The 24845-nt window shown below is 46.9% G+C and overlaps 1 protein-coding gene across 2 annotated transcripts in view; it reads left to right on the forward strand.

Moving 5' to 3' along the window:
• The first annotated feature begins 22800 nt into the window (after window positions 1-22800).
• The window catches only part of LOC144169152 (peptidase M20 domain-containing protein 2-like), a 146874-nt gene continuing 144829 nt past the window's right edge, over window positions 22801-24845 (forward strand). Inside the window, exon 1 of one of the 2 annotated variants that reach the window (XM_077698184.1) lies at window positions 22801-23247. In XM_077698184.1, the coding sequence (XP_077554310.1) occupies window positions 23194-23247 (54 nt within the window). In that variant the 5' untranslated portion in view covers window positions 22801-23193. The remainder of the gene's footprint in view (window positions 23248-24845) is intronic. The other variant, XM_077698183.1, reaches the window with a different exon arrangement.

Raw genomic sequence — 24845 nt, forward strand, 5'->3', positions numbered from 1 at the left:
TTTTGACTCGCCAGAGAGCCTTCAAGCGCATGCCGACGCAGGGGTTGCCGATGGCATCCTCCACACAAGCCTTGTCGGCCCCACTATGCCATCCATCAACCAAACATGCTCGTATTTCACAGAGGCGACTCTTCCTTCTGTGTTGGCGGAGCTGATTGCCATTCGTGATGGCCTGTGTGCTTTAGCTTCTGAGCTCGGCGCTGCCGCACCACCGCGCTTGGTATTATACACCGATTCCACTCAGGCTGCTCGAGAGCTCCAGCGCGTCAACAGTACACTCTGGGCATTACATGCGAGGTGCACCAGATACTCCAATCATTCCCGTGCCCTGTTCGCGTCCTCTGGACCCGCCGGAGCACGACCACGCACGTTCTCGCCGACTCGGCCGCTCACCCGCAGCAAGTGGTGTACCCACTCCCATTTCTGCAGGTCTCACTGGAAGACACCCTACTCATCAAGGAAGATATTGTTCGGCGCTCCACGCGTGCCCTTCTCCCTCCGCGTGGGTCTGACCTTCCTTGCGGCTTAGCCCGCCGTGAAGAGGTCGTGCTTCGAAGAATCCGCCTGGGCGTCGTGCTGACGCCTGCTGTGCGAGCAAAGTGGACTTCTAGTCTTGCAGATCCCTCCCCGACCTGCCCCTACTGCCCTGCCCGACCTGCCCCTACTGCCCTGCCCCTACTGCCCTATTGCTGAGGCGACATTGGAACACTTGCTAGGGACGTGTCCTGGGCTTCAATCAACCCGAGCTCGACACATGGGGCCCACAGGACATCTCCCAGGCCGACCTCCCGATATTCATCGGTGGGCGCACGGTCCACTTTACAAGAAACAGTTGGAATTCATTTCCGAAACTGGACTGCATAGTTTTCTATAGTGCGCCCGCCTCACATTGTGTCTTTCTTTCTTTCTTTTTTTTTGATTTCGTTCGTTGTCGTACCCCTGTCCTGTTTTATCCATTGTTCTCCTGTTACCTATGCCCTGTGGCAAAACGGCGCAATAAAAAAAAATTAGTGTATTTTCTTTACCTAAGGCAACAAGAACCTTTCGAATATTGTTCTTATAGCACAGAAATTTTGCTATAAAACCGTTCAGTCTTTCCAATTCCTTTCGTGTAATTGTTATCTGATTGCTATTGATATCTGCCCGCCTAGGTGCCTTCCCGAATTTTTAGTCAATGCTTATTTCCCTGACTGAGGGCTAATTACTACCGGTCCTATTGATCTTGCTCTTTCATCCTTTCAGCGCAGTATCGTAGTTGCGAAAGACTAATTATCACCATGTTAGTTGCCCCTCCCCCGCCCCGCCCCCCCCCCCCCCCCCCAAAAAAAAAAAAACAGACACGTGCGGCTGCCGTTTCTACACTGGACAGCGGAAAATACAGGATCTGTCCCTACAGTTCCTGGGATGATTTTTTGCAGTCGGCAACGCCCCCTGGGGAGGCGGGGCTTCGGGCGGAGAAGTTAGTGGAGGACCTAAGCTTCGAACGGAGACGGGTCTCAGTTGCCCGCGGACAGTTGTTGAGGCAGATCACGCTCCGCGCGGGGGTATTTATGCACCCCTGTCGAGAAGAAAAATGAACCTTTTTTTGGAGCAGCGTTATGCAATCAAGTTTTGTGTGAAACCGGGTAAAAACGAGGCGGAGACGCTCCAAATACTTCGGACAGCCTTCGCTGACGACGTGATAAAACAAAGGCAAACTTGCACGTAGCACAAGAGGTTCCGGGAAGGTCGAATTTGTCAACGACGGCGACCGCTTGGGACGCCCGTTGACGTCACAAACGAACGACTCAGTGCAAAAAGTGCTTCAATTTTTAAACAAGCACCGGCGCATAAGTGTTCGGATGATCGAAGAGGAGTGTGGAATCCCCAAAGCAATCGTTCATTGGATTTTAACGGGGGATCTAAATGAGGAACGACAGCGTTAAAATGGTGAAAAATGTTCTGAAGAGTCAGTTGAACGAAGAGCGTTAGTGGAAGTGCCAGGAATTTCATGAACGCTATGAAACAGGTTCAGAATTTTTGGGCAGAGCGATTAAAGGGGACGAGAATAAAATATCCCTGAAAGGAACATGGCATGGGACGCTGGACACAGTAATATCAGCTGCGACGACCAAACGGAAGAAGGTTCCGGTTGAAGGCTTCCAGGATGCCTTTAATGATTGGGTGGAGCATTGGCAAGGCTGCATCGAAGCAGAGGAAGAATATTTGAAAAGGTATGAAAAGATCGGAAATTGATATAAAAATATTTTTAAACAGAAAATTCTAGAAAGTTTTGGGACAGACCTTGTATTTTGGTTTGCTTCAACATCGGCAATGTGACACTCTTTCGGCGACAAACGCATTCCTTTTTCGATTTATATGTTCAAAGGGCGGATTATTAACGCATTGGAATACCTTATTTTTTCCTACCAGCAGCGACCGTGCGCCGGTTGTCTTCTTTATAGCTGTCTCCCTAAGCGCAACCCGTCGTGTAGCAGGCACATAAGTATCTAATCAAGCAAAAAACACGGTTATCCCACTCCTCCTTGCCGAATTATCCTATAAGTAGGACTACAAATGTAACAAGCCTTAACAAAAATCTCCATGGAAACATTTAGTTTTGTGGTCCTTTAACCAAGAAAGACGAAATAAGTTCTTGGTGGAATCAGGAGTGCGCTAGGGACCATCGTCCGCAGAAGACGGCATGAAAAAATGTATTGTCAGAGCCCTGATAACACGGCGAATTTTAAAATAAAATTATTCGTTCTCTTTTCCTCTCAAATAGTACTCCGCAGTTTCCCGCTGAACCACATCAGCAGCGAAGCATGAACACTATAAAATTAGCTTCTCCTCGCTTTCGGAATAGAACAAACCAGCGTGCGCCGTTGGCGTTCCTAGTAAACCGGAAAAGTATTGACAATCGCAGTAATGATGTGTCAATTGTAGAGACCCGGGTGAAATTTTTGATTTGCCTAAAAAATTTGCCCGGGGCTTACAAAAACCTATACTTCTACCCTTTATTCAATGGTTCTTGAAAATGACGCAGTTTCAGACGTATCCACTTCACAATGAAGAAATGGTTGATGTAGTAATGCGCCTCCTAAAATCCTCTCCGGGCCCTGCTGGTATATTTAGTCTCTCCATAAAGCTTCTTTTCATGAATTACCTCATGACCTGTTAAATATTGTGATACTTCCTTGGAGTTATTCTGGGCAGATTAGTCCTGTCGCTTTGACTACCAACTGAGTTAAATTGATGGCAATAATTTTGCACGGCCATTCACTCGTTTCTCTCCGAGAAAGATCCACATCAAATCCATTTCCGGCCAGGATGTTCGATGTGTTTGACTCAAACTGACTTTGAGCGTTGAATTCTGTGCTGCGGTAAAAATAAACGGGTTCGCGCACTGTTCACACTGGACATTGCAAAAACATATCAGGGCGTGTAATTTAGCATTCTCAGTGCCAAACGCCATGATTGTTAGCTGCCCACAATGATCATTTCCTAGATAAGGCAACATTTATTTGACCAACAGTCTTGTTTTGTTCCTAATATTGTTTCCATTCACCGACCGGACAGCAGAAATATGGAGTTCCGCAAGGATCGATTCTCTATTGATCTTTTTTGATATGTTGATGAACTCAATTCCAATCGGTCAGAACGTTTTTTATGTATACCCTGATGATATTGCCTTGTTCTCTGCTGCGCTAATCCACGACTTGAATGTAGACTTACAAGCGTACTTGGGTTTCTGCTAAAGGTCGATTTAAACCGAGCTTGTCTTTCACTGTTGTTAAAGCGGGGCCTGCTACTCCCAGTAATCTCGCCTTTAGCCTTTCTGGTGACTTATCGGGAGGGGATCATTCTTAAGGCAAAGCCTTCGAAATACGATAGTGCGCTTGACTGGCACCCACACATAACTCACATTGCGACAAAAGGGGAACGCGCTCCTGCATTTTTCCGCAGATTAGCCGCAGAAAATTTAAAATGAGGAGGGAACCCTTACTTTTTATTTGCGGCAAATATGTGCTTGCCATGCGTCTGGTTTTTATTTCAGCTTTTAATAGTGCAGACTATTGTGAGAACTTTAAAAACTCCCCTGAGCCAATTTAATTCGATGGCTCAGCCTGCATTGTTTTCCAACACTCCAAGGAATCCGTTCAGTTGCCCTCCACGCGTATATGCCCAGAGCTCACTTTCGCCGCTCAGCATCAATCTTACGGAAATATTTGGCATGTCTTCTGAGATCCTTTCTGCCCCTATGACTTTCGATAGCGTTTTCCCAAGTAAAACCAAAATGATTTCAACACAGTTACTAATGGGTTTGCTGCACCGCCCAATTGGCGAGCTTGTATTTTCATGCGGTAGCTGTCACATCTGCATCGCAAAGTGCGGAGAGTGCGGGCGTGGGAATTTTCAGACAGCATAGCTGATGGCTTTCCAACCTTTTACCTGACTTCACTCCAATTTTTCAAGGTAATTTTTTAGTTGCCGCTGTCAGAATGTTATCTACCCATTTTTGAAATGTTGCGCTTATTTCTGATCCCATATCCGTTTGTTCCGTTCTAAGACCTGCAAAAAATTACTGCTGCAGAAACTACCTGTAAAAAATTACTATTTATTTTTATGCTTGGCTCTCTCATTCCTTCGCATTCACGTGAAATCCACCTCATTCGCGTTTCAGGCCAGCTGATCTATGGCTCAATAAAATTTAAGGACTGATACCACGGTCACATCAACTTTAGTGGCTCTCTGGTGGACCTCTGTCCTGTTCCGTCTCTCTTGGCTGGAGCAACGTTCCCCAAATACAAACGTCTAGGGGTAATACAGAAAAATGATATCACCTTCTTTGACGACTATGGCCATTTAGCTCATACTCTGGATTCATGGATTTCAGTACCGCCAGTGAAAGGTCACATAAACCAGCAGTAGATGGAGAATACTCCAGCTTAACGTTCATCTACATCGTGTTCACATCACTTGTTATCGTTGAGGTGAAAGAAAAACCATCAACCATTTTTTAACACCGAAGCTTTTTAGCAAATCATAAAATGGTGTCCCCAGTTAAAAATGCCAAGAAATTGCCGAGCGTACGCAAGTGAGCGCGGGCACCGCGGCGACCGCCCAGCGTCCCCGGCGCACCTTTGTATAGCCAACATACCCACATATGAAGATTGAGCAAGATTGGAAGAAAAAAACTGCAGCGTTTGCCGTACAGTGGAAACACTTGCTCGGAACGAGAAAAAGTCCAGCGTTCGCCGTATACGTGTGGCAACAGTTGCTCGGAGCGAGAAAGACACGTCATAGCGTCCGCCCTTTCAAGGGGATGTCAAATGATTATCGCTTCCAAAAAAAGAGAGAAAGAAGCTCACATTTATAGCAACAATGATGGAATAAAGGTCATTGCGGCAGCGAAGAAGCAAATCGGCTGCATTCGTGGGCTGCATTCGTGGACCAACCTTTGTGATAGTCGGGAAAGTTCTGTACAGCTTCCCTACTTTCAAGTCTTGCGCGTTAGTGTGAGCGCCCTGTACTTTTTTGTATATTGCCGCAGTTTTGTCTTGATTAGAAAGCTTTACCTATCCGCTAAGATGAAACCTACCGAGCCGCTCCTGGGTAGGTTAAACTTACGAAATTCAACTTACGCAGCAGATTCAAGCCCTCGGCCTTACTTTTTGTGATGCCTGCCCTGCGTTGGTTTGGGACCACTTCCCTGGGATTCTGTAACGGAGGTGCGGTTGCCATGCACGCGAGTATTTTAAAGGTTGGGTGCCTACCCTTGGAACCCCTGAAAAAATTGGTTTCTACCCCATTGACATGAATGACATTAATAAATAATTCTTTCTCGATTCTGTGTAATGGCATCGTCATTTTATGATTGCAATTCTACACACATTTTTATAGTGGTATCAGGCTACCTAAGCTACCTAATTTTTTTGGCAATCCTGCAAGCGGGAATTGCAGTGAGTGCAAGGTCAACGGCAACAACGACGTCAGAAAACAGTGACAAGTCAACACAAAAAGAAAATTGTTGTTATGCTGTACATCCACGGTGTGTCACACAAAGTGAAGAGAGTTGCCGAGTGGGTGAATCTTCAGGTGCTGCTATCTACCCCGCAAAAGTTGTCAAGGCTGTGTAAAATAAATAGGACCAATTCTAAACTGGATAGTGTTTGCCCCGTAAATCACCACACGAGATTTGTTGATTGTGTTGCAGCGGTTATCTACAAGATCCCCCTTTCATGTGACAAGAATTACGTAGAGCAGACCGGCCGCTGTCTGAATAACAGGTTGCGGGAGCATAATAATGTAACGCGCGGTTTTGAGGGGAATCTCAGCCGGCATTGTCGTTGGTGCGACCAGGCAGATTGTAAGCCATTGTTTGACGAGTGCGTTGTTGTCAGCCGTCATGGTCGTGTACTTACCCGAGAGATTATCGAAGCAGCTGTAATAGGAAGCAAATGAGATAAGTGCATAAGTGTCTGTTCATTCCATTGCCAAAAATGAGATTAGTTATTCGAGCACTCAATTGTGAATATTTCCATGACTGAACGTTTTCTTTTCATTTACTAACAGTCTACCAACAGCGGGTCTTAATTTGTTGTGTACAGGTGGCTGTTTTGCAGCTATAGTATCTGCCATGACGTTGCGATAGAATGTATATTTAAGTTTGTTTCTTTTTAAAATTAGTTGAAAGTCAGCGCTTGTTAGCAGTTCCTCTTCTTGTCGGCCCTGGTCTATTTTCCCGCTGTGAGGCTCTCTGATTACTGTTTTCTCACCATTGTCCAAGCTTCACAGTTCTCTAAATAATATACATACAAATATATGCACGCTGGTCTTGCCATTTGTCAACAGTATGTTGCACCTAGAGCGTACCTGCTTTGATACGGGAAGATTTCTTAGATGACAGAATTTTGTTGTTTTGCATGGGTCAGGGGGCCGTATATGCAGGCTAATTACACTGGGAGGAATTCAGAAAGCATTTTTCGCGCAAAATATAGGTGAACAATATTACACGGCTTCCTTGTTTGTTTGGTATTCGAGCTCAACGTGACCAGTTAGGGCAGTTTCATAAGTGCTGCGATTGCTCAAGCATAATTCATGTTGCAGGCTTGGAAATTTAGCGTACCCACTAGCCAGAGGTCGACGGACTCACTCATGAGTCCACTCACTCAGACTCATTTGGACTCAAACTCACGCGTGAGTTTGAGTTTGAGTGAGCGCGAGGCTAGTATGGCATGGTGAGTTTGAGCTTGAGTGAGTTTGAGCCCGATTGAGTTTGAGTACGCCTGAGGCCGAGTGAGGTCTGAGTCCATTTTGAGTTTGAGTACATTTTGAGTTTTGCGTACATTTTGAGTTTGAGTACATTTTTAATTATGAATACATTTTGAGTTTTGAGTACACTTTGAGTTTGACTTAATTTTGAGTTTTGAGTACATTTTGAGTGTTGAGTACATTTTAAGTTTTGAGTACATGTTGAGTTTTGAGTAGATGTTGAGTTTTGAGTACATGTTGAGTTTGAGTATATTTTGAGTTTGAGTCCATTTACGAGTTTTGAGTCCATTTTGAGTTCTGAGTACATGTGTGTGTTTGCTGTTACGTTTCATATCTGGCATTGGGCTCGCAATTCAGGTTACCTGCGGGTACGGCAGCGATCGCGATGCGCATGATCGGTTGGTGGGGAGGGGGTGGGGTGTGTGATTTAGCAGCTGGGCGTATGAATGGTAATCGACTGGTGAGGTCATAAAAAAGGGTTATTCCTCTTTATGGAACCTGTAAGAAGGTGGGAGAGGGTGGTGGGAAAGCACACGGCGACGCCGCCAGCACGACACCGCGAGGGAGGAACTCCGGACCGCATTCCAGTGACTCGGTGTACCAAGCCACAAGCTGGAAGACTTCCTGTTCCCCACGGGATCGGACGCTTTACGACGGGAGGTCTTCCAGCACCTCCCCAACTTCCTAGTTGTGATAGGATTAGTGCAGCGCTTGTAGCCGTCGCGCCTTGGACGAAAAGAACGCGACATAGACTGTGCCCCACTCTCTTCCTTCCTTCCTCTTTCTCTCTTCCTACCCTTTGAAACCCCTCTTCGCTTCCCTGGACGGGGTTGTATGAGGGTGAACTCCCCGACTGAGTTCAATAATATCCCCAGTTCTTTTCTCTTCCCTTCTTTCTTAATAAATCACTACCACTACCACCACCGCTTGCTTGCTGGTTGTTCGCCTGCTTCTGTTAACGGTTTGATATTCTAGGGTCAGAAACGAAGGGTGAGCCCTGTGGGAAGGAGGGGGCGGCGGCTGTCCCCTCCGCTGTTTCAAATGAGTTATCAACTGAATTGACTGGGCGACGCCAGTTTAGATAGAATAATGACCGCATTTTGTAATAGATTGGGTGACATTCAAACTGATGTCGCTAAGGCGTATAAGGTACCAAGTTAAATGTCCCGATTGGCGGAGTAACGCGAGGTAAATTGAAAAATGCTTCCTGTGTATAGTAATTAGGCAGTCGTAATAAGTGATAGATTGGGTTAAAATCCAAAATGATGCCGCGAGGGCGTGTGGGGAATCATATTCAAGGTCTATATGAGGGGAATCACGTGGGGCAAAAATGCGTTATGTTTATAGCATGACCTCGTCACGGATAGTCATAGATTGGGTTAAAGTTCAAATTCATAGCGCTAGGGCGTGTGGCGTATGAAATTAAAGGTCTCGATAAGGAGAATTACGTGGGACAAATGCAAAAATGCTTCCTGACTATTATCACGACATATTCACGGTGGGTCATACACTTGGTTAAAATTAAAAATGGCGCCACTAGGGTGTGGGGGCATCAAATTGAAGGTTGCAATGAGGGAAATCACGTAGGACAAAAATGCGGTGTGGCTATATCATGAGATAGTCATTGTTATGCATTGTATGGGTTAGCATTCAAATTGATGCCACTAGGACGTGTTGGGTATCAAATTAATGGTCTCGATGAGGGGAATCACGTGGGGCAAATACAATAATGCTTCCTGGTTATTTTCATGAGATAATCATGGGGAGTCTTGTATTGGGTTAAAATTCGATGAGACCCCGCTAGGGCGTGTAGGGTATCAAATCTACGGTCTTGATGAAGGGAATCACGTAAGACAAATAAAAATTGGATTCATGGTTCTAATCATGAGATAGTCATGATGAGTCATAGATCGGGATAATATTCAAGGGCGGCGGCTAAAGCATGTGGGGTATCAAATTGAAGGTTTCAGTTTGGGGGAATCCCGTGAGGCATATAAATAATGCGTACTGCCTACAGTCAAAAGAGTCATGGTTTGTCAGATTTGATTAAAATTCCAAATGATCCTGCTAGGGTGTGTGGGGTATCAAATAAAAGGTCTCGTTGAGGGGAATCACTTGGGACAAATATAAAAATGCTTTCTGGTTATAGTTAGGAGATAGTCGTGGTGAGTCATGGATTGAGTAAAATTCAGTGACGCCACTAGTGCTTGTTGGGTATTAAGGTAAAGGTCTCGATGAGGGAAATCGCGTGGAATAAATAACAAAACGCGTCCGCCTTATCATCGTAATATAGTCACGGCTAGTCATAGATTGGATTAAAATGGAAAGTGATGCCAATAGGGTGTGTAGGGTATCAAAATATTTGTATTGATGAAGGAAGGTGGATCGGATGCAACCATCGGAAATCATGGCACTGAATAATGACCAGTAAGTAAAAAAGTCTTATCAGTGCCCTATAGATATAATTGTGCTCGTTAATTGTTAGCACGCCATCTTGAAAACGTGGTTGGTTCGACACATTACAGCACTCAACATCCGTCAAGATGTCTGCGTTCCGATGAAACAGCTTAGGAACCATTGCGCTGAAATGCCTCCTACGTACCGCTCAGAAGTAAGTGGGTTGACGCAATCAGTGAATGCCTCCGATCGCGCGCGCCGTCATGCAAATTTCCAAGCATGGCTTGCTGCTGTCGCTGCGCGAACGTGTCGACATTTGTTACGTGCTCCCATACCTCATTCGTAGTTGGTTGTAAAACAAGGACATCAAATACTCTTTTACTGTGCAGGTCATAGACGTACATGCTCATAAAAATAAAATATTTGCCACCGCATAACACTATTTCCTGCTGCCAAACAGGGGCAACTTATTTGACAGACAAAGATTGCACGGCCGCTTGCTTGCTTAAAAGAACCTTAGCGTTTGAGCGGCGGGTGGGAACCACGAACAGCTATTTCCTGACCCGACCGGGCGTTCTCCGCCACCGCGACGCTTTTATTTCGCTTTCGGCTCGACTTTTCCGCATGCCCGATCTGCAGCATAGGTATCCAGATGATTTTTGTCGGCTTCCCATCGATGAAATCAACAGAATACCCCCAGAGAACAGAAACGTGCGATAGGGATTGAGCATGAGGGTGAATAAGCAGCGCTTCCAGAAGCAGCGTACGACAGTACGTATTCTGGCAAATTTGCTTGGTTCGAAGTATTTTCGATGAAGCATGACGACCTATTCACGGTGACAGTTAAGGGGCGCAGGAAATTTGTGCAGCGAATAGATTCCGCGCGTGCAGACACTTCTTTTTTATTGTGGTGCACTTCACACGTTTCTTGCATGAGCACTTTGCCCTAACACTGATTGTTGGTGCAGCCAACAACGGCGTAATCACGCCCGGACGAGTAGCTTGTGAACATCACCAAGTAAAGGTAATGACGACAACCTGCCTACAATTAAGAAAAATCAACAGGGGGTAAGTCCGGCGTCCTGCTGGCACGGTGAAACGTACCCAAACAGGTAACCCCCGTCAGGGCAAAGCGCGTGTGGGGTGGCCCACCGCCTTAACGGGTTGGGAACGGAATTTATGGGTAAATCTGACAGCTCTCGGTCGCTTTGAACGTTGTCCTTAGAGCACTGTTTAACCTGTCGCTGCTGACGTACCGAATAAATGACACTTAGCGATTTTCGATGCCGCCTGGACGTCTGATATCCACGCGCGGCAGGGAGCAACACCGTGGGACTGCGACGTCGTCTGCTCGCCCCGCAGTCCCCAAGAAATGCCGGCCAGGTGGCGCCTCGATCGTTAGAAAATGGCTGACCCGGAAAAATTCGGGTCTATACAAGTTATACAAGCGCGGTACAGTGAGCAGTGGGCGGCTGCGAATGTTGACCATTTCCGACATTTAAAAAAGTTTCCCCGTTCCATCTTGCCCCTGGGGCTGTCCACCAGCGTTGTTTTGGTGGCGACGCGGGCTTTTTTCCAGAAATTGCGGGCCCCAGGGTTTCGACCAAGCCACGTCTTAAAGATGGCCTGGTCAAATGCCGAAGCGCGATTGATCACTCTGAAGCACCAGATGGGGCCCGTTTTTTTGAATACTGTCACGAAGCCAAATACGACCTCGTTGTCTTGAAGGAAAACAAGTTTATCGGAGCGAACTCCCTTGTGCTCCCCTAACAACTCAAGAATACAGTCGGCGAAGCAGCAGTCAACAAAGTGACGTGCGTAGGTGAGTGTCGGCGAGTCGAATGCCGCGGCGTCTGCTCTGCAGGAATTTATCTTTTGGCGCGAGTGTTTCTTGATCCCTCGAGTTCATACAGAACACTGTAGGTCAAAGAAGATTATTCTAGGCTGTTGACGTTAGTTCCAAACGCACTCCATATCAAAAGAGATACCACGCGCCGCATAAAAATAAAGAATGGAACACGGGCTTCAGTTGCCACATGAATAACACAGATAACACACGCCGGCGCAGCCGGTCGGCCAAAACATAAACAATCCCAATGCACGGTTCGCGGTACTATTGTAAGCGCCTTGGGTACTTGGTGAAGTAGAACGTTTATTCTATGACACAGCCATCTCCGAACACTGGTACAGGCACTAACGATGATCAATCCAGAAGTAGACGAAGTGTTCCTCGATGTGTTTGATGATGGGGATGATGTGGAAGTGAAATAAATGAGTTTCCACGCTTCGAAGCTTCGCGCTTACAGTATTGCCGTCGTTCAAAGCTAAAGTCGCCATTACTAAGCAGCATGTGCTTGCTTTAACTACACGGGAATCCCGACATGGAAACAAATAATTATACAGACCCCATGAGCTTACGACGCAACTCCTGATTTTTACTCATGAGGTGACTGCACATAATGATCTTATGATGCGGTCATTGCCTGGTTTAAATTTGCTCCCTCAAACCCTTCCCTTTGACACCGCAATTCCTTTTTTGCTACCATTCTAGCATCTGCGATGAATTTGCGCAGCTTATCTTCTTATAGCTAGTACTGACCAGCCAGCGGGATGCCCTTTTTATCTTCCCTACATGACTTTATTCATCAAAACCTTTATTTGGATACTCCACACACCCTGGCGGCATTTATTTGAATATAAACCTAATTTTTTTGTTGCCTTCTGCGAAGGCGATTGTAGGGGTCGGTGTCCTAGAATAGTCGACTGTGACCGGTTGATTGTCCAATCAGTTGAGCTCGGCGGCCAAAACACGTCTCAGCTGGAAGACTATAGTGCCCGCAAAAGGACTAAAGTGTAAGCGGCCCTGCTCCTTTCCCCCCTTTTTTTGCCCGCCTTCTGTTCCATCCCCTGCACACCCCTTCCCCAGTGTCGAGTAGCAAATCCGGGCTCCAAGCCTGGATAACCTCTCGGCCTTTCCGTTCCCTTTTCTCTCTCTGTTTCTTAACCTAATTTATGACTTACCACTACTATCCCATGAGGTTAATGAGGAAGAATCTTTTATTTGTCCCAAGTGATTCCCCTGACCAAGGCATTCAATTTGATACTGCACTCCCCATGGCGGCATCACTTTAATTTATAACCCAATCGATCACTCACCATGACTATGTCATGATTAAGACCAGGAGGAATTGTTATTTGTCTCATGTGATTTCCCTCATTGATACCGTCTATTTGACACCCCAAACGCCATAGCGGCACATCACTGTGAATGTTAACCATATATACGACTCACCATTACTGTGTAACGATTATAAGCAGGAAGCCATTCTTTTTGTCCCACGTGAATCCCCTCACCGAGATCTTTCTATTTGGTCTAGTGAGCAAAACATTGTGGTCGGCGGTGACTTCAACTAACATCATGTCAGCTAACGCTTTAAAACAGACACCTGTGGCTGGAGTTTCTTAGACTGGACATCCAAGAATAGTCTTCTTTGTTTCAACACGGGCAGTTCGACATTTTTTCAGAGGCAAATGCCCTCAGTCCTGGATTTAACGTTTGCAAAGGAGGTGTATCGGTCTTTTTGTGGAGTACAGTAGATTTTCCCGCGAGTGGCGATTATATCCAAGTAGTTTCTAAATAGCGCTTACCCCAAACACACCGCAAGTGGTATTGGGGACGTTGGATAATTAAGAAGTTATAAGAAAAAATTGCGTTTAGCCCTTATATCTATGCCGAATGAGTGTAAGAAAAATAGGGCTGTGAAGGTAATAGTCGTATTGAAAACCTCCCTAAAAAGTCGGAATTTCCTGTAGCTTCAGCCAAGAAAGATCGTCTAAGCCCTTTGTGGAATCAGGACTGCGCTAGAGATTATCGGCGAAATTAAAGTGGCGTGGAAGGAGTTTATACATAATCACAGTACTGCTAACTGGTCAAATTTTAAATTTAACTCCGCTGTTTTCCGCCGAACTATCTCTACGGCGAAGCAATTGCATCATTCGCGGTTCTTCTACATGCTTTCAGAAACAAAAATTCCGCCCGCTCTCTTTGCTTTCTTGCGCAACCGCAAGAGTTTCGATAACAGAACTAACGATGCTTCAATTGTGGGAAAGCCTGGTGAAATCTTGAATTCGCTCGAAAGGTTTGTCCAGGAATTACAAATCAGATTCTGCTCTACTCTATCACCAATGGCCGTGAAAGTGTCCCAGTTTTAGACTTCTCCAAAGCCACCACGGGAGAGATGGGGGATGTGATTATGCGGCTGCCAGTAGCCTCCCCGATGCCAAGTGGTGGTGTGGTGGTGGAAAAACATTTATTGAAGCGAAAGAGGTTCGCGCTTGAAAGCGGGAGAAGCCCTCAGTCCAGGGTCCATGCGGTGGTTGCGGTTCTGCGTGCCCGGTCCATCAACTGTCGCTGGTCCTCAGGGTCCGAACGGCACAGCGCGGCCTCCCACTGTTCGAGGGTGGGGGTGCGAATAATGGGGGCTGCTGGTGTGTTTTGGCAAGCCTACGTGGTGTGTTACAGTGTTGGATGTTCGCTGCAGTGTGGGCATGTTGGTGGATACATTGTGGGGTGTATGATGTGCAGGAAGCTAAGGTGGGGGTATGTGTTTGTCTGTCTTACTCCCACGTTGAAACTTCCGTTGGAGAAGTTTCCCACCTGCACACCCATCCCTCAGTTAGCGGAATTAGGTGGTCTGGTGTCTCCTACAGATCCACTCGTATCCAAGCCCACTTGTGTATAGCTATTGCTACCCAGGGCGCTACTCCCCCGAGTGTCATAGATGTCAGGAATGAGTCGACCTGGCGCACATGTTATGGCAATGTCCGCAGGCGATCACACATGATCGCACAATCACTTAAAGTGAGCAGTGGGAGACCGTGCTACTCAGCTGCTGCCCTGAAGATCAACTCTGGGCCGTTGAAGTGGCTGAGGACGCTGCCAGAGCCCAAGGGCTCACGGCCGACGACTACGCATCCGTGTTGGCAAACTGAATAGTTTATTCTCTCTCTCTCTCACGAGGAGTTACTAGTGACATTACGCTACGACTCCTCTGTGACACGTTTAGAGAAGGCAATGCCTTTTACCAGATATCTAAGCGCGTGTAAAGGAGATTGTAAGCGCTTGCGAATCCCGTATTTCTGGCTGAATGATGATGATTATTATAATTTAGGGTTCGTCTTTTGAATATGGGTAACGGATAATGCCCTCTACTCTGCATAATTCTGCTACTGATGTTTATGTTTTGAAATGTGAGGCTGCTGATGTATACACTTTTGATTAACGCTGCAACTCGCTTTGGTTGTGACATCGCGATTACCTCCCGTCCCTTGCTCGTTCCGCCAGCAAAACTGAAATGATTTTTAACTAATGTACAGTTCACAGCCATTAAAACTCTTCATTACTTTTTCAAAACCGAGGTTTTCTGGGAAGCAGACTGGCTAATTCCTAGCTGGGTGGACATTTCCGCATTTCATTACTACGTGCTCGAGTGTTTCGGCATCTTTGCCACAGCATACACAAGCCTTGTCCTGTAGGGTGTATTGTCTAAACACTCAGTTTGGGTTAGCCACCTGGCGCCTCCGGGAGTAACTTAGCAATTATGTCTGGTACCTTTCGGCCCCCTGATACTTCGCAGCCGCTGCAGTCGCTGCGGCCGTTTCTGACTGCAAGCTTGCAACTCAGAAGTTACAACTACCCCGCTCAAAGCCTCAAGGGCGCGAAAAGGTTGACGTTTAAAGAGATTTGTTGCGTTCAAACTGTCTTCTGTCCAGGAGAATTGATAGAAGCACGAGTAGTACACGTGTTTACCCGTCTCGCTTTAAGCAGACGGGACTGAGGTGGAGTTACGGGCGAGGACCTCGAGGCTAGAACGTTAGTGGCAATGGACACGGGAGGCCATGCTGAAAAGATAGAGGTGGGTACTACCACTAATTTTCACCACGCCGTGACAACCTTGATTAATAACAATAAAACGAAACATTTGTCGTTGCAATCACGCGGAGAAAGCATTTGCAATTTACACAAATGGAGCAATCGGTTCGCTTTGCGCTTCGCACCTGATGCATGCCTCATTTTTCTTTCACTAGTGGCGCATGCCCGTCTCCCTCAAGTGGTAATTGCTGGGTGGTATTTGCTAGCAATGACGCCTGGAATTTTAATTCTGGCAGCTCAACGCATGGCGCAGTAATGAGCTGACGTGCTTGGAAGCTATACTCGGGGGTTCACAATTGCTCCGTGGACCATGGACATGGTACCGACGCTGAAATTGCGTTTGTCAGTGAAGGCTGGCGGCATTGTATCGGATCGTAAGTTCTGTTACCCTTGCGAGGAGGTGCCGTTGTCATTATTATCCTTTAGCGCAGAGTGTACGTATGCGGCTAGCTTATTCGTTCAGCGTGTAATGTATTGTGTTTGTTTATCGCTGTTTTCCCACTAGATATAATTGTTCCTTACTGCAAGGTTTGGGCACCGAAGCGCGGCCTAGTGGATTGTTCTGGATATGTTTAACGTGGACTGGAATACCGGAAGTACGGGTTGCGTGGACTCATTCACTTTAATACAAACAAATTAGGGCCGATACTCCACTGTAGGGGATTGAAAACCATGCACGTACCGACTACACAGGAACTTGTATCATGGCTGCCAGCCCAACTCCTGCACCCTTAAAGGGGCACTGACACAAAAATTTTGCATCTTGTTTTTTTTGTTGCGATAAGTAGCTAGTGATCTATTTATAACCTGTAGAAACCTCATTTGCTTCAGCGTGCGACGGTTGTTTAATTAGAGGCATTGTCAATGCGGCCAGTCGCAGTTTCGGTTTCAGCGAGTGCCGCGAAACGATGGATTTTGTGGATTTTGTGTGAACAAGGCTGACCACGTGACCGTCGGAGGGATATCACAGAGCAGAGCCGCCGTAGCACTGTCGAATCCGCATCGACGGCAGTTTCTGCGAATGCCCCCACGTACTGATCTCGTGAGGCGCTTAATTAAAAAGCGACCGTGGATGTGACGCAGGCGCTGCGAGTGCAAATGCTACCGCGGCTAAAGAACGACACGCGACGCTCGAGACGGTGGGTGGCAAGACGCGCGCTGGGAGCAGCCGGCCGGTCTGCCTACAGGTCCGCCTACAGATGTGTTCGGCTCAGCACTGCGGCGGATATTCGAGTGCCGCTCTCGTAAGCGGTGCCGATGACAATTTTTAATGCAACCCGCCATCGCATCATTAACTCCTTTCTCATGTAAGCCACCATGGTCGGGACTTGGGGACAATTTCGTGCAGCGGTAACAAGCTATCACTCGAGCTACTTGCGCCGGCCTGGGCCACTTCGCGGCCGTGGCCGCCGCCTGCACAGCGACCGTGCGGCTAGCTCAGTAAGCTTTTCGTGCCTCCGCGCGTTTTCGCATCCAATGGTAATTAACAGTAATAGAAACAGAGTCCCTGGAATCGCTGTAGAACTTTGGTCCCGGCCAGCTGCCCGATTAGCTGACGAAATCACGGCGCCTCCGCCGCCAACGATCGGGTCGTTCGTTCTCGAGAGCAGAAGCTCCGCCCTCCGGCCCTCCGATTGGAGCGGCGAGCCGGGCGAGCCGGCTAAAAACGCCGGTAGTGCGGAAGCGGCAAACACAAACTCGTGACGTGTTTGGATGTTGTTTATTTACAATTGCGCGTGGTCCTCTGCTGGCTGCTCGGTTGCGTTTCGCACACTTCAAAATTGATTTTAAATATGTTCTAGGCTGTATTCGCCACTGATATTTTGCAGATGATGTATATGTGTTCCCACCAATCTATCTCCGAAGTTATCTCGCCTTCAAAATTTTGTGTCAGTGCCCCTTTAATTTGAAAGCAGGCTGCCTCCACATCGTCGGCTGCCGGGAAGATGTAGAATCTCTTTGAAGAGGTCACAACCGCACCGGTATCCGCTGCCATAGTCTCTGCTTTTAAAAAACGCATGTCAATTTTCCTTGGTAGGAGTCATCGTCATGTCTTGTGCTTCACGAGCGCATGCATTGCTTCTTTGTCTTCTCTCTTACCACTCAACGTCCCACTAAACAGACTTCGACGGTCGCTCCTCTCCCCCTTGACGCTCAAATCTTGTACTTGGGAGGGAGTCGATGGATCACACACACAGCATCCATAGTTGAATCGCAATCGTAGCGATTTATTTTCAGGCAGTTCCTTCGTATTGCACTGAACGGCTTGAGCTGAACACGTGGCAAGAAAATATCTAGCTAATGCCTGCTTTACGCGCCATGTGGTGCTGTTCTATCCTAAGAACAGGAGAAAGACTTGTGTGCTCTGGAACAAGTGGTGTGATCGCTACGCGAAACTATCGCGAATCGACCAGACATACTAGGGGAGCTCGTCGCGACTGGCCGAGGTTGCAGTGTCTCCAGCAGCCTGACCACATGCGGGGTTGCCTGTTTATTAAAGACAACAGTCTTTCTTGAGCTACCAAAACGCGGATATGTTGCTGTGTCTGTCTGTCTGTGTGTCTGTCTGTGTGTCTGTCTGTCTGTCTGTCTGTCTGTCTGTGTATGAATGTCTTTCTGTCCCTCCCTTCAGCCGCCCGGCGAAACCTTAAATAAATTCATGAACAAGAGGTACATAAAGGCAGAACCTTTACAAACTATTCAATGTGGAAGCCTGCGTCATATTTCTTAATATTGTTGGACAAAAAGTAAACGGTGTACATATCTGGGGCGAAAATAGAAACACGACTGATACATCTAGTGTTTCGAAATTAAAAATAGATGTGGGCTTGATTTTTTCGAATAGCACACATAAAAAACGCGTTAGAACAATGCCTTACGCAAAAAAACATGGCAAACATATCGAGCTCGAGCTTCGAGCTTGCGGCGGCACACCGAACACAACAATAACGCGAGGTCCCAACAGGTGGCGCACGAGAAAATTAAATGAGGATTTGCTCAAAAATTGAATTAAATTCACCAAACCTTCATCCTGTTTATTACGGCAGGAGCAGATGGGATGCCAATAACGTAAGGTTGGGCGGCCCCGGGGGGGGGGGGGGGGGGGGGAGGGGGGGAGGCAGTTGCGTCGGAGCGGCGGCAGAAGACTATAGTCTTTCGACGACACATGCAGCGAAGAGGGCAGGTGGTGGGGCCAGACGATATCGCTCATACCCACTCAGGGGGATTTGCCAGAAAAGGGGCGTTCACCGAAAGAAACTATATACTCAGTACGTAAAGATAAACATTTAACGAATGACATTAAAATAGGCGTTTAGGGGGGAAGTGTAAACGGAAAATAAACTGCCCGAACATGAAATGTAGCTCCAGAAAGTGTTGGAACCAATATAACTCAAAACTAAAAAAAGGGAGTGGGGAAACATGAGAAGTGTGCAAAGAAATAGAACAAGAAGAGTAGTTGGTGAAGGGGAGGCAGTGGGCGGGACGGCACTGACATCAGAGATCATAAACGCTGGGATGTTTTTGAGAGAAGCCCGGCAAAGCCATCTGGAGGCTGGCATGGGAGACGGCCAGATTCCGAAATTATGATGATGATAATGATGATGATGATGATGTTTGAATTTTACTGGCGCAAGGCCAACTAAGGGCAAAGAGCGCAAAACGAAAGTTAAATTGTGAGAGTGACATGACAGTAGAAGTAAAGCATTTAAGTAAACATAAACGAAGTAAAACACAATCTAATGAAGATGACTGGTGTAAAGGGCCAGGTTGTCATGATGCATGACAAGAAACGAGCTGTACGAATTTTACATCGGTAAGAAACTCAAAAACGCGTTCGATTGAAAACATGGGCTCGTCTCCTAAAAATATGATGGGTGTTGTGGAATATGTCGTATGTACAGCTGTTGGAAGTGTTTGCGTCGTGTTGTATCAAGTGCCTTGCATCGAATGAGTATGCGGATTGCGGGCAGGCCCTCTCCACACCCGCTGCACATGGGTCTTGAGGGTCCAGTGAGCAGGTAGAGTGTGTTATATGTGTTTGGCCTATCCGTAAGCTTGCCAAGACAACTTCTGTGTGTCCGTTGTGTGTCGTCCCAAGTGTGGTGTTACAATGTGTAGTTTGTTCTCTAGTCTGTTCACTCCAATGTTTTTGCCATGTTTCACGTAGCTGTTGTTTTATGTGTGGCTTGAGGTCGGCGTAGGGTTAACTCGCCTACCAATGAGAGCGTACTGGAGAACGATGCTGAGTTAAAAGGAACAGATAACAGTACTCCAACAGAGGTATCACAATTTGTCCACGATTAGAGAAAGGAATTGTACAGTTTGCACATTAGCGTAGATAAGAAAGGTTGCTTCAAAGGTCGATGCATTGTCCTTCCGGGATCGGCGTTATCAAGTAGATAGCGCAACAGCGACGGCTGCTTCCGAAGAATGGCCACTTCATATGCCCAGAGTTGCATAAAGGCTCGTGCGAGGTCAATCGACTGCGAAGGCATGACGAGTACATGTGCCGGTTTTGATAAGTTTTCACATATTTAAATGATTGATTGATTGATTGTGGGGTTTAACGCGCCGACGCAACGCAGGCGATGAGGCGCGCCGTAGTGGAGGGCTCCGGATTAATTTTGACCACCTGGGGATCTTTATCGTGCGCCGAAATCTCGTACACACGGGCGTTTTTGCTTTTCACCTCCATCAGAAAAGCGGCCGCCGCGGCCGGGAATCGAACCCGCGACCTCGTGCTCAGCAGCGCAACGCCTTAGCCACTGAGCCACCGCGGCGGGTACATATTTAAATGAACGGAAATGGCCTAAAAAATGGCAGCATCTCCACCCCGTGGATGATGGCGAGGATGCGGAGTACGGGGACTTGAAATGACATCCAAGTTGCGCCCCGAGTAACATCCGATTTGATCCCCGACCGTCATTAGATTTGAGCCATGAGTTGCACCTTGATTATTCCCTAAATGAAACTGCAACTCACGGCTCAAATAGAATTTCACTTGATTTCGCTTGATGGCGGTGTGCGCACGGATGGACGTGGACGGACATTGGGAGGTCCTAAGCTACTCCGCACCGTTACAGGCGACGAAGTAAGGCGTTTGACTGTCTGGTACTAACTCACGGTCGTAGATCAATGGGTAAGACGACTGACACTAGTCTGGTCTACCAGACACAGGCTCGAATCCTGCCGGTGCCTGTGTGATTTTTTGTAATTGTAAATGCTATGCGCACGGACGCGGACGGACATTGTGCGGTCGTAAGGTACTCCGCACCGAAAATAAAAAAGGCTGGTCGAGCTGGCAGATATGTAGCAGTGTGGTTTACCTGTGTACATTGAATTTCGCACACCTAACTAATGAATCTATACTAAGCACTAAATTTTTTGGCGCTGGGCGGTATTCCAGATAGTGATCGGCACAGTCGATAGTGTTTGGGGCGACCGTTATACATTTCATTCCGGCAGTCGCAGGTCGGAATGCGAGCGCGGCGGATGTGGCGATCTTGGGGATTAAACGTAGCAACACCTGAGGGAGGTGCTGCCCCTACACAGCAGTCTTACGGTACGCTGGCTCTGATTGTCGCTGGCTGCTATGGGCAGGTTGCTATAGTATCTGTGAAGCCGGTCGTAATCTGTTCTGAAGATATGCGAAGCAGATAGCTATGCATCATCCTCCAAAACCACAAACCGAATAAATGTACCAGACAGACAACATACCTTTTTGTGGCGCCTAAAAAGAACAAGCATGCAAAACAACATCCTGATAAGGCATATGCCCCGTTAGTAGGGGCGCCAATTCACAGATCCTCGTACGCCGATGGATCGTTCGCCTGGTAGTGTTCAACGCGCATGGTTGCGGTCTTTATTTTGAATTAAAAGAACCAGAATGTCACCACTGTGCCCTACATAATAACAGAAACAGTTATCAACAGCCCAGCGACGAATTCTTTCGAGGACTGCGTGCCTGAGATAACGTCCCAGAACAGTATCAGTGACAAAATTGCTAATCCTTTTTTCAAGCCACAAAGACATAATCTTCTGATAAGATCTTTACAGCGGTCAAATATGTTGCGCGACAAAGACAATTGGGGAAGATACGGTACTTATCCAGTCATGACGTTTTTTTTTAATTTTCACAGGGTGATACGAAGTGGCACTCATTCAGGCAGCTGATGGTAGTGCAGACCGTCAAACGCTGGGAGATTGGCGGTTGAGACATCGCTCATAGCATTGAGCATTGCAGCCACCGAATTTTGTATTATCGCCGGAGCGTCGACCACTGGGTGGCTCAGCGCTTTATCACTGTATAAAGCGGCAAAACGGTCGACGCTATATCGCACAGTTCGAATGGGCAGAACGCAGCAGCCAGTGTAATGCCCGTCTGCTAGGGTGTTGCCAAAAACGCGGTGCAACCGCTTTCCGCTTGTAATCAGCCGCATATCTTCATTGCCGCGAAGAAGGGGCGCGAGAAATCGCTGTGACCACCCGACAATGAAGAAAGGCGGTTGGTTATCAGCGGAAAAGGGTTGTGTAGCGATTGCGCGAACAGCCTAGCAGACGGCTGTTGCACTGGCGCCTTCGTTCTACGCATGCGTACTGTTCGATATACCGTGGCTCGTTTTGCCGCTGTCTACGTTGATAAGACGGTGAGTCACCCGCCGGTCGAAGCTCCCGCGATATCATTAAAAAACTTCAGAGGCTGTACATGGCTTTATTTTCAGCAGCTGGGTTCCACAGCAAGAGGCATATTTATAAATAAGCACAGTGGAAATTTCCCTTAGCAGAATTCAGAGAGCGGTTGTACTTTTGCCATCTGTTGCAAACCCATTAAGCCTGATGGGTAAGACGTGCCTTGCCGAGATATGCTACCAAGCGGTTTTCGCTCCCGTCTCTCTACTCCGTGCCGCGTTACGGCCATTTTTTGCTGATTGTACTGTCTTAACAACTTCATCTTGCATTCATTGGCAACTAGAACTAGCGCAGCTATCAGAGTCACGTCCTTACGCTAAGAAATCATTTGAACGAAGCCGAGCTGCTCAGTTTTTCCCGGAGTAGAAATGGGCGAAGTTCTTGCACCCTCAGGAATTCCAAAGGCTCGAATTGAGGCAAAGCCCCCCATAATGCGCCAACAGGAAACTGGGCTGGCCACTGCAATACTGACCGCAACCCGGTGTAAAAGCTCTCCTATCTCTTACTACGTCGTAAACAAATTGAGGGCCACCAGTCCCTCCAGCGGACCTGAGAAACACAAGCTGCATAAAAAAACAGCACGCTATCTTATCAGGTGCTTGAAAGGCCTTCTTCGGACCTACCACTTGGCTAGGCAGCCCAGGCCAGTTCGGGCCTATTTGTTCTTCGCCCTTCGCACTTGCAGTGACATCGTTTTCACGTGTTATGCATTGTTCAGCATGCAGCTCCGTACATTGTGACCTCAGCAGAGAAGGCCAACAAAAAAAGAAAAAAAACCGTCGTGATGCAGCGCTTCAGGCTCCTCACCTCCGTGTAACTTTTGAGCGCTGCTGCTATCAGATGGTGGTTTCGCGTGTGGGCCCCATATCCCGGGGAAATCATACTGGGGGTGCTGCCTGCACGAAAAGACAACTTACGCTATGAACGGACATCTCCCTGACCATCTCTGCTGCAACGGCAACCTATCCGATGCTGTGAGTCATAAACGTATGCTCGTAGTGTTCACAAAAGAGCGCATGCATCACACCTTTGATAGAACGTTCGCTTGAACACTAAGGTGCATGTAATGCAGTCACAACTCAAAGTCCCAGTACTAATGAACAGCTTATAGTGCCAATGATTATGTTCGCGCTCCCCACTGCAGGCGTGAATGCATCAAATAAGAATTTCTTGAATAATTAGAGGTCGGTGTAAGTACTAAACACTGTTAATCTGCCAAAAAAGTCTGAGCTTAGCTGATGAACATACCTGTCTTGCGCTTTTTGTTCCCACTATTTCTGTTGTGATGTGTTATATATTTGGTTTTTCTTCCAGTGCCCAAAATGTTTGGTACATTCTTGTACCGCCACAGAACATGACCATACCGCGAGACGCGGGCCATGTTTAGGTGCCAGGCCGCAGCTTTTTTCCACAGTCCTCCCTTTATTGTCACTCTTGTTAAAGAGTAACATAGACCTTTCATTGGGGGATTGGTAGATTGATTGAAACAGGCAGAGCATGAAACAAGCTTTTACGAGTTCCGAAACGTCAAAAGATTGTTCAATATAGTAGTGTCAATGTTAGTTCGGTTACGTGTGCATAAAAAGAGGCAAATAGTATTCACGTTTTACTGGGACATGTCACGTCAGGATATCACGTAATAATGACTCTGTAATCAATTCTAAAATGTCAGAAATTAGTAAAGCACATGTACAGTCATGAACAAATAGAATCGAAATGAGAAATTATGAATAGCAACACAAAAATGGCGCATTTTATTTTCACACAAGCTAAATGGTCGCATGGCTCCATAACAGAAGCGAGATTTAGGAATAGGATTTTAAAAATATAACACCACTGGGTCATTATGTAATCTCCGCTAACTATATTCTTCAATTTTACGTGATCTGGTTTATATTCCCGTGTTCACGTTTACATTGTCCATAACTATACCTAGTATCTGTATATACAGTTAAACCTGGATATAACGTGTGAAAAATTGACAAATTCGAAATTTTCCGTTGCATGCATGCTTTCATTACATGCAGGTTTCGACTTCAGGCTCGCGTGAATGGAGCAGAAAATAAACTAAAATGCAAGACAGCAGTGATGCTAAACTCCCCCTTCCTAAATTTATTTCATAGTGAAAAACTGCGTGAGTTGCGCTTGCTGCTTTACCACGAACTTAGTCACTACACGGCACTCCAAGGAAACAAGGTGACTTACTCCGCGTCCACAAGAGTTAACCTAAGTATCACTTTTGCCTGTCGATATTTTGGTGCCTTAACTTGTTTCAAGGGGAGAGAGAGATATATATATAGAGAAAAAATATGTTTATTTCTCCAGCAGGACAAATTTATGCTGCAAGGGCGCCTTTTCGCGAACTTGAGGCTGCTTTGTGCACCCTCAAAATTGTTGAGGGTGTTAGCTGGGATACTGTGCCCGGCGGCGACAGTCTTCTTTCTCGCCGGCGGAGGCGGCACTTCAAAATGCAAGCTCGTCTTGAAGAGAGGAACTTTGCATTTTCTGGAAGCAGAACTCATCACCAACAAGCGGGAACCACAGATAGCGGTTGAGACGCGTGACTGCGTGT

This window comes from Haemaphysalis longicornis, unplaced genomic scaffold (genome assembly GCF_048455015.1).
Source record: "Haemaphysalis longicornis isolate Haplotype H1 unplaced genomic scaffold, Haemaphysalis longicornis Haplotype H1 scaffold_2, whole genome shotgun sequence".
Lineage (NCBI taxonomy): Eukaryota > Metazoa > Arthropoda > Arachnida > Ixodida > Ixodidae > Haemaphysalis > Haemaphysalis longicornis.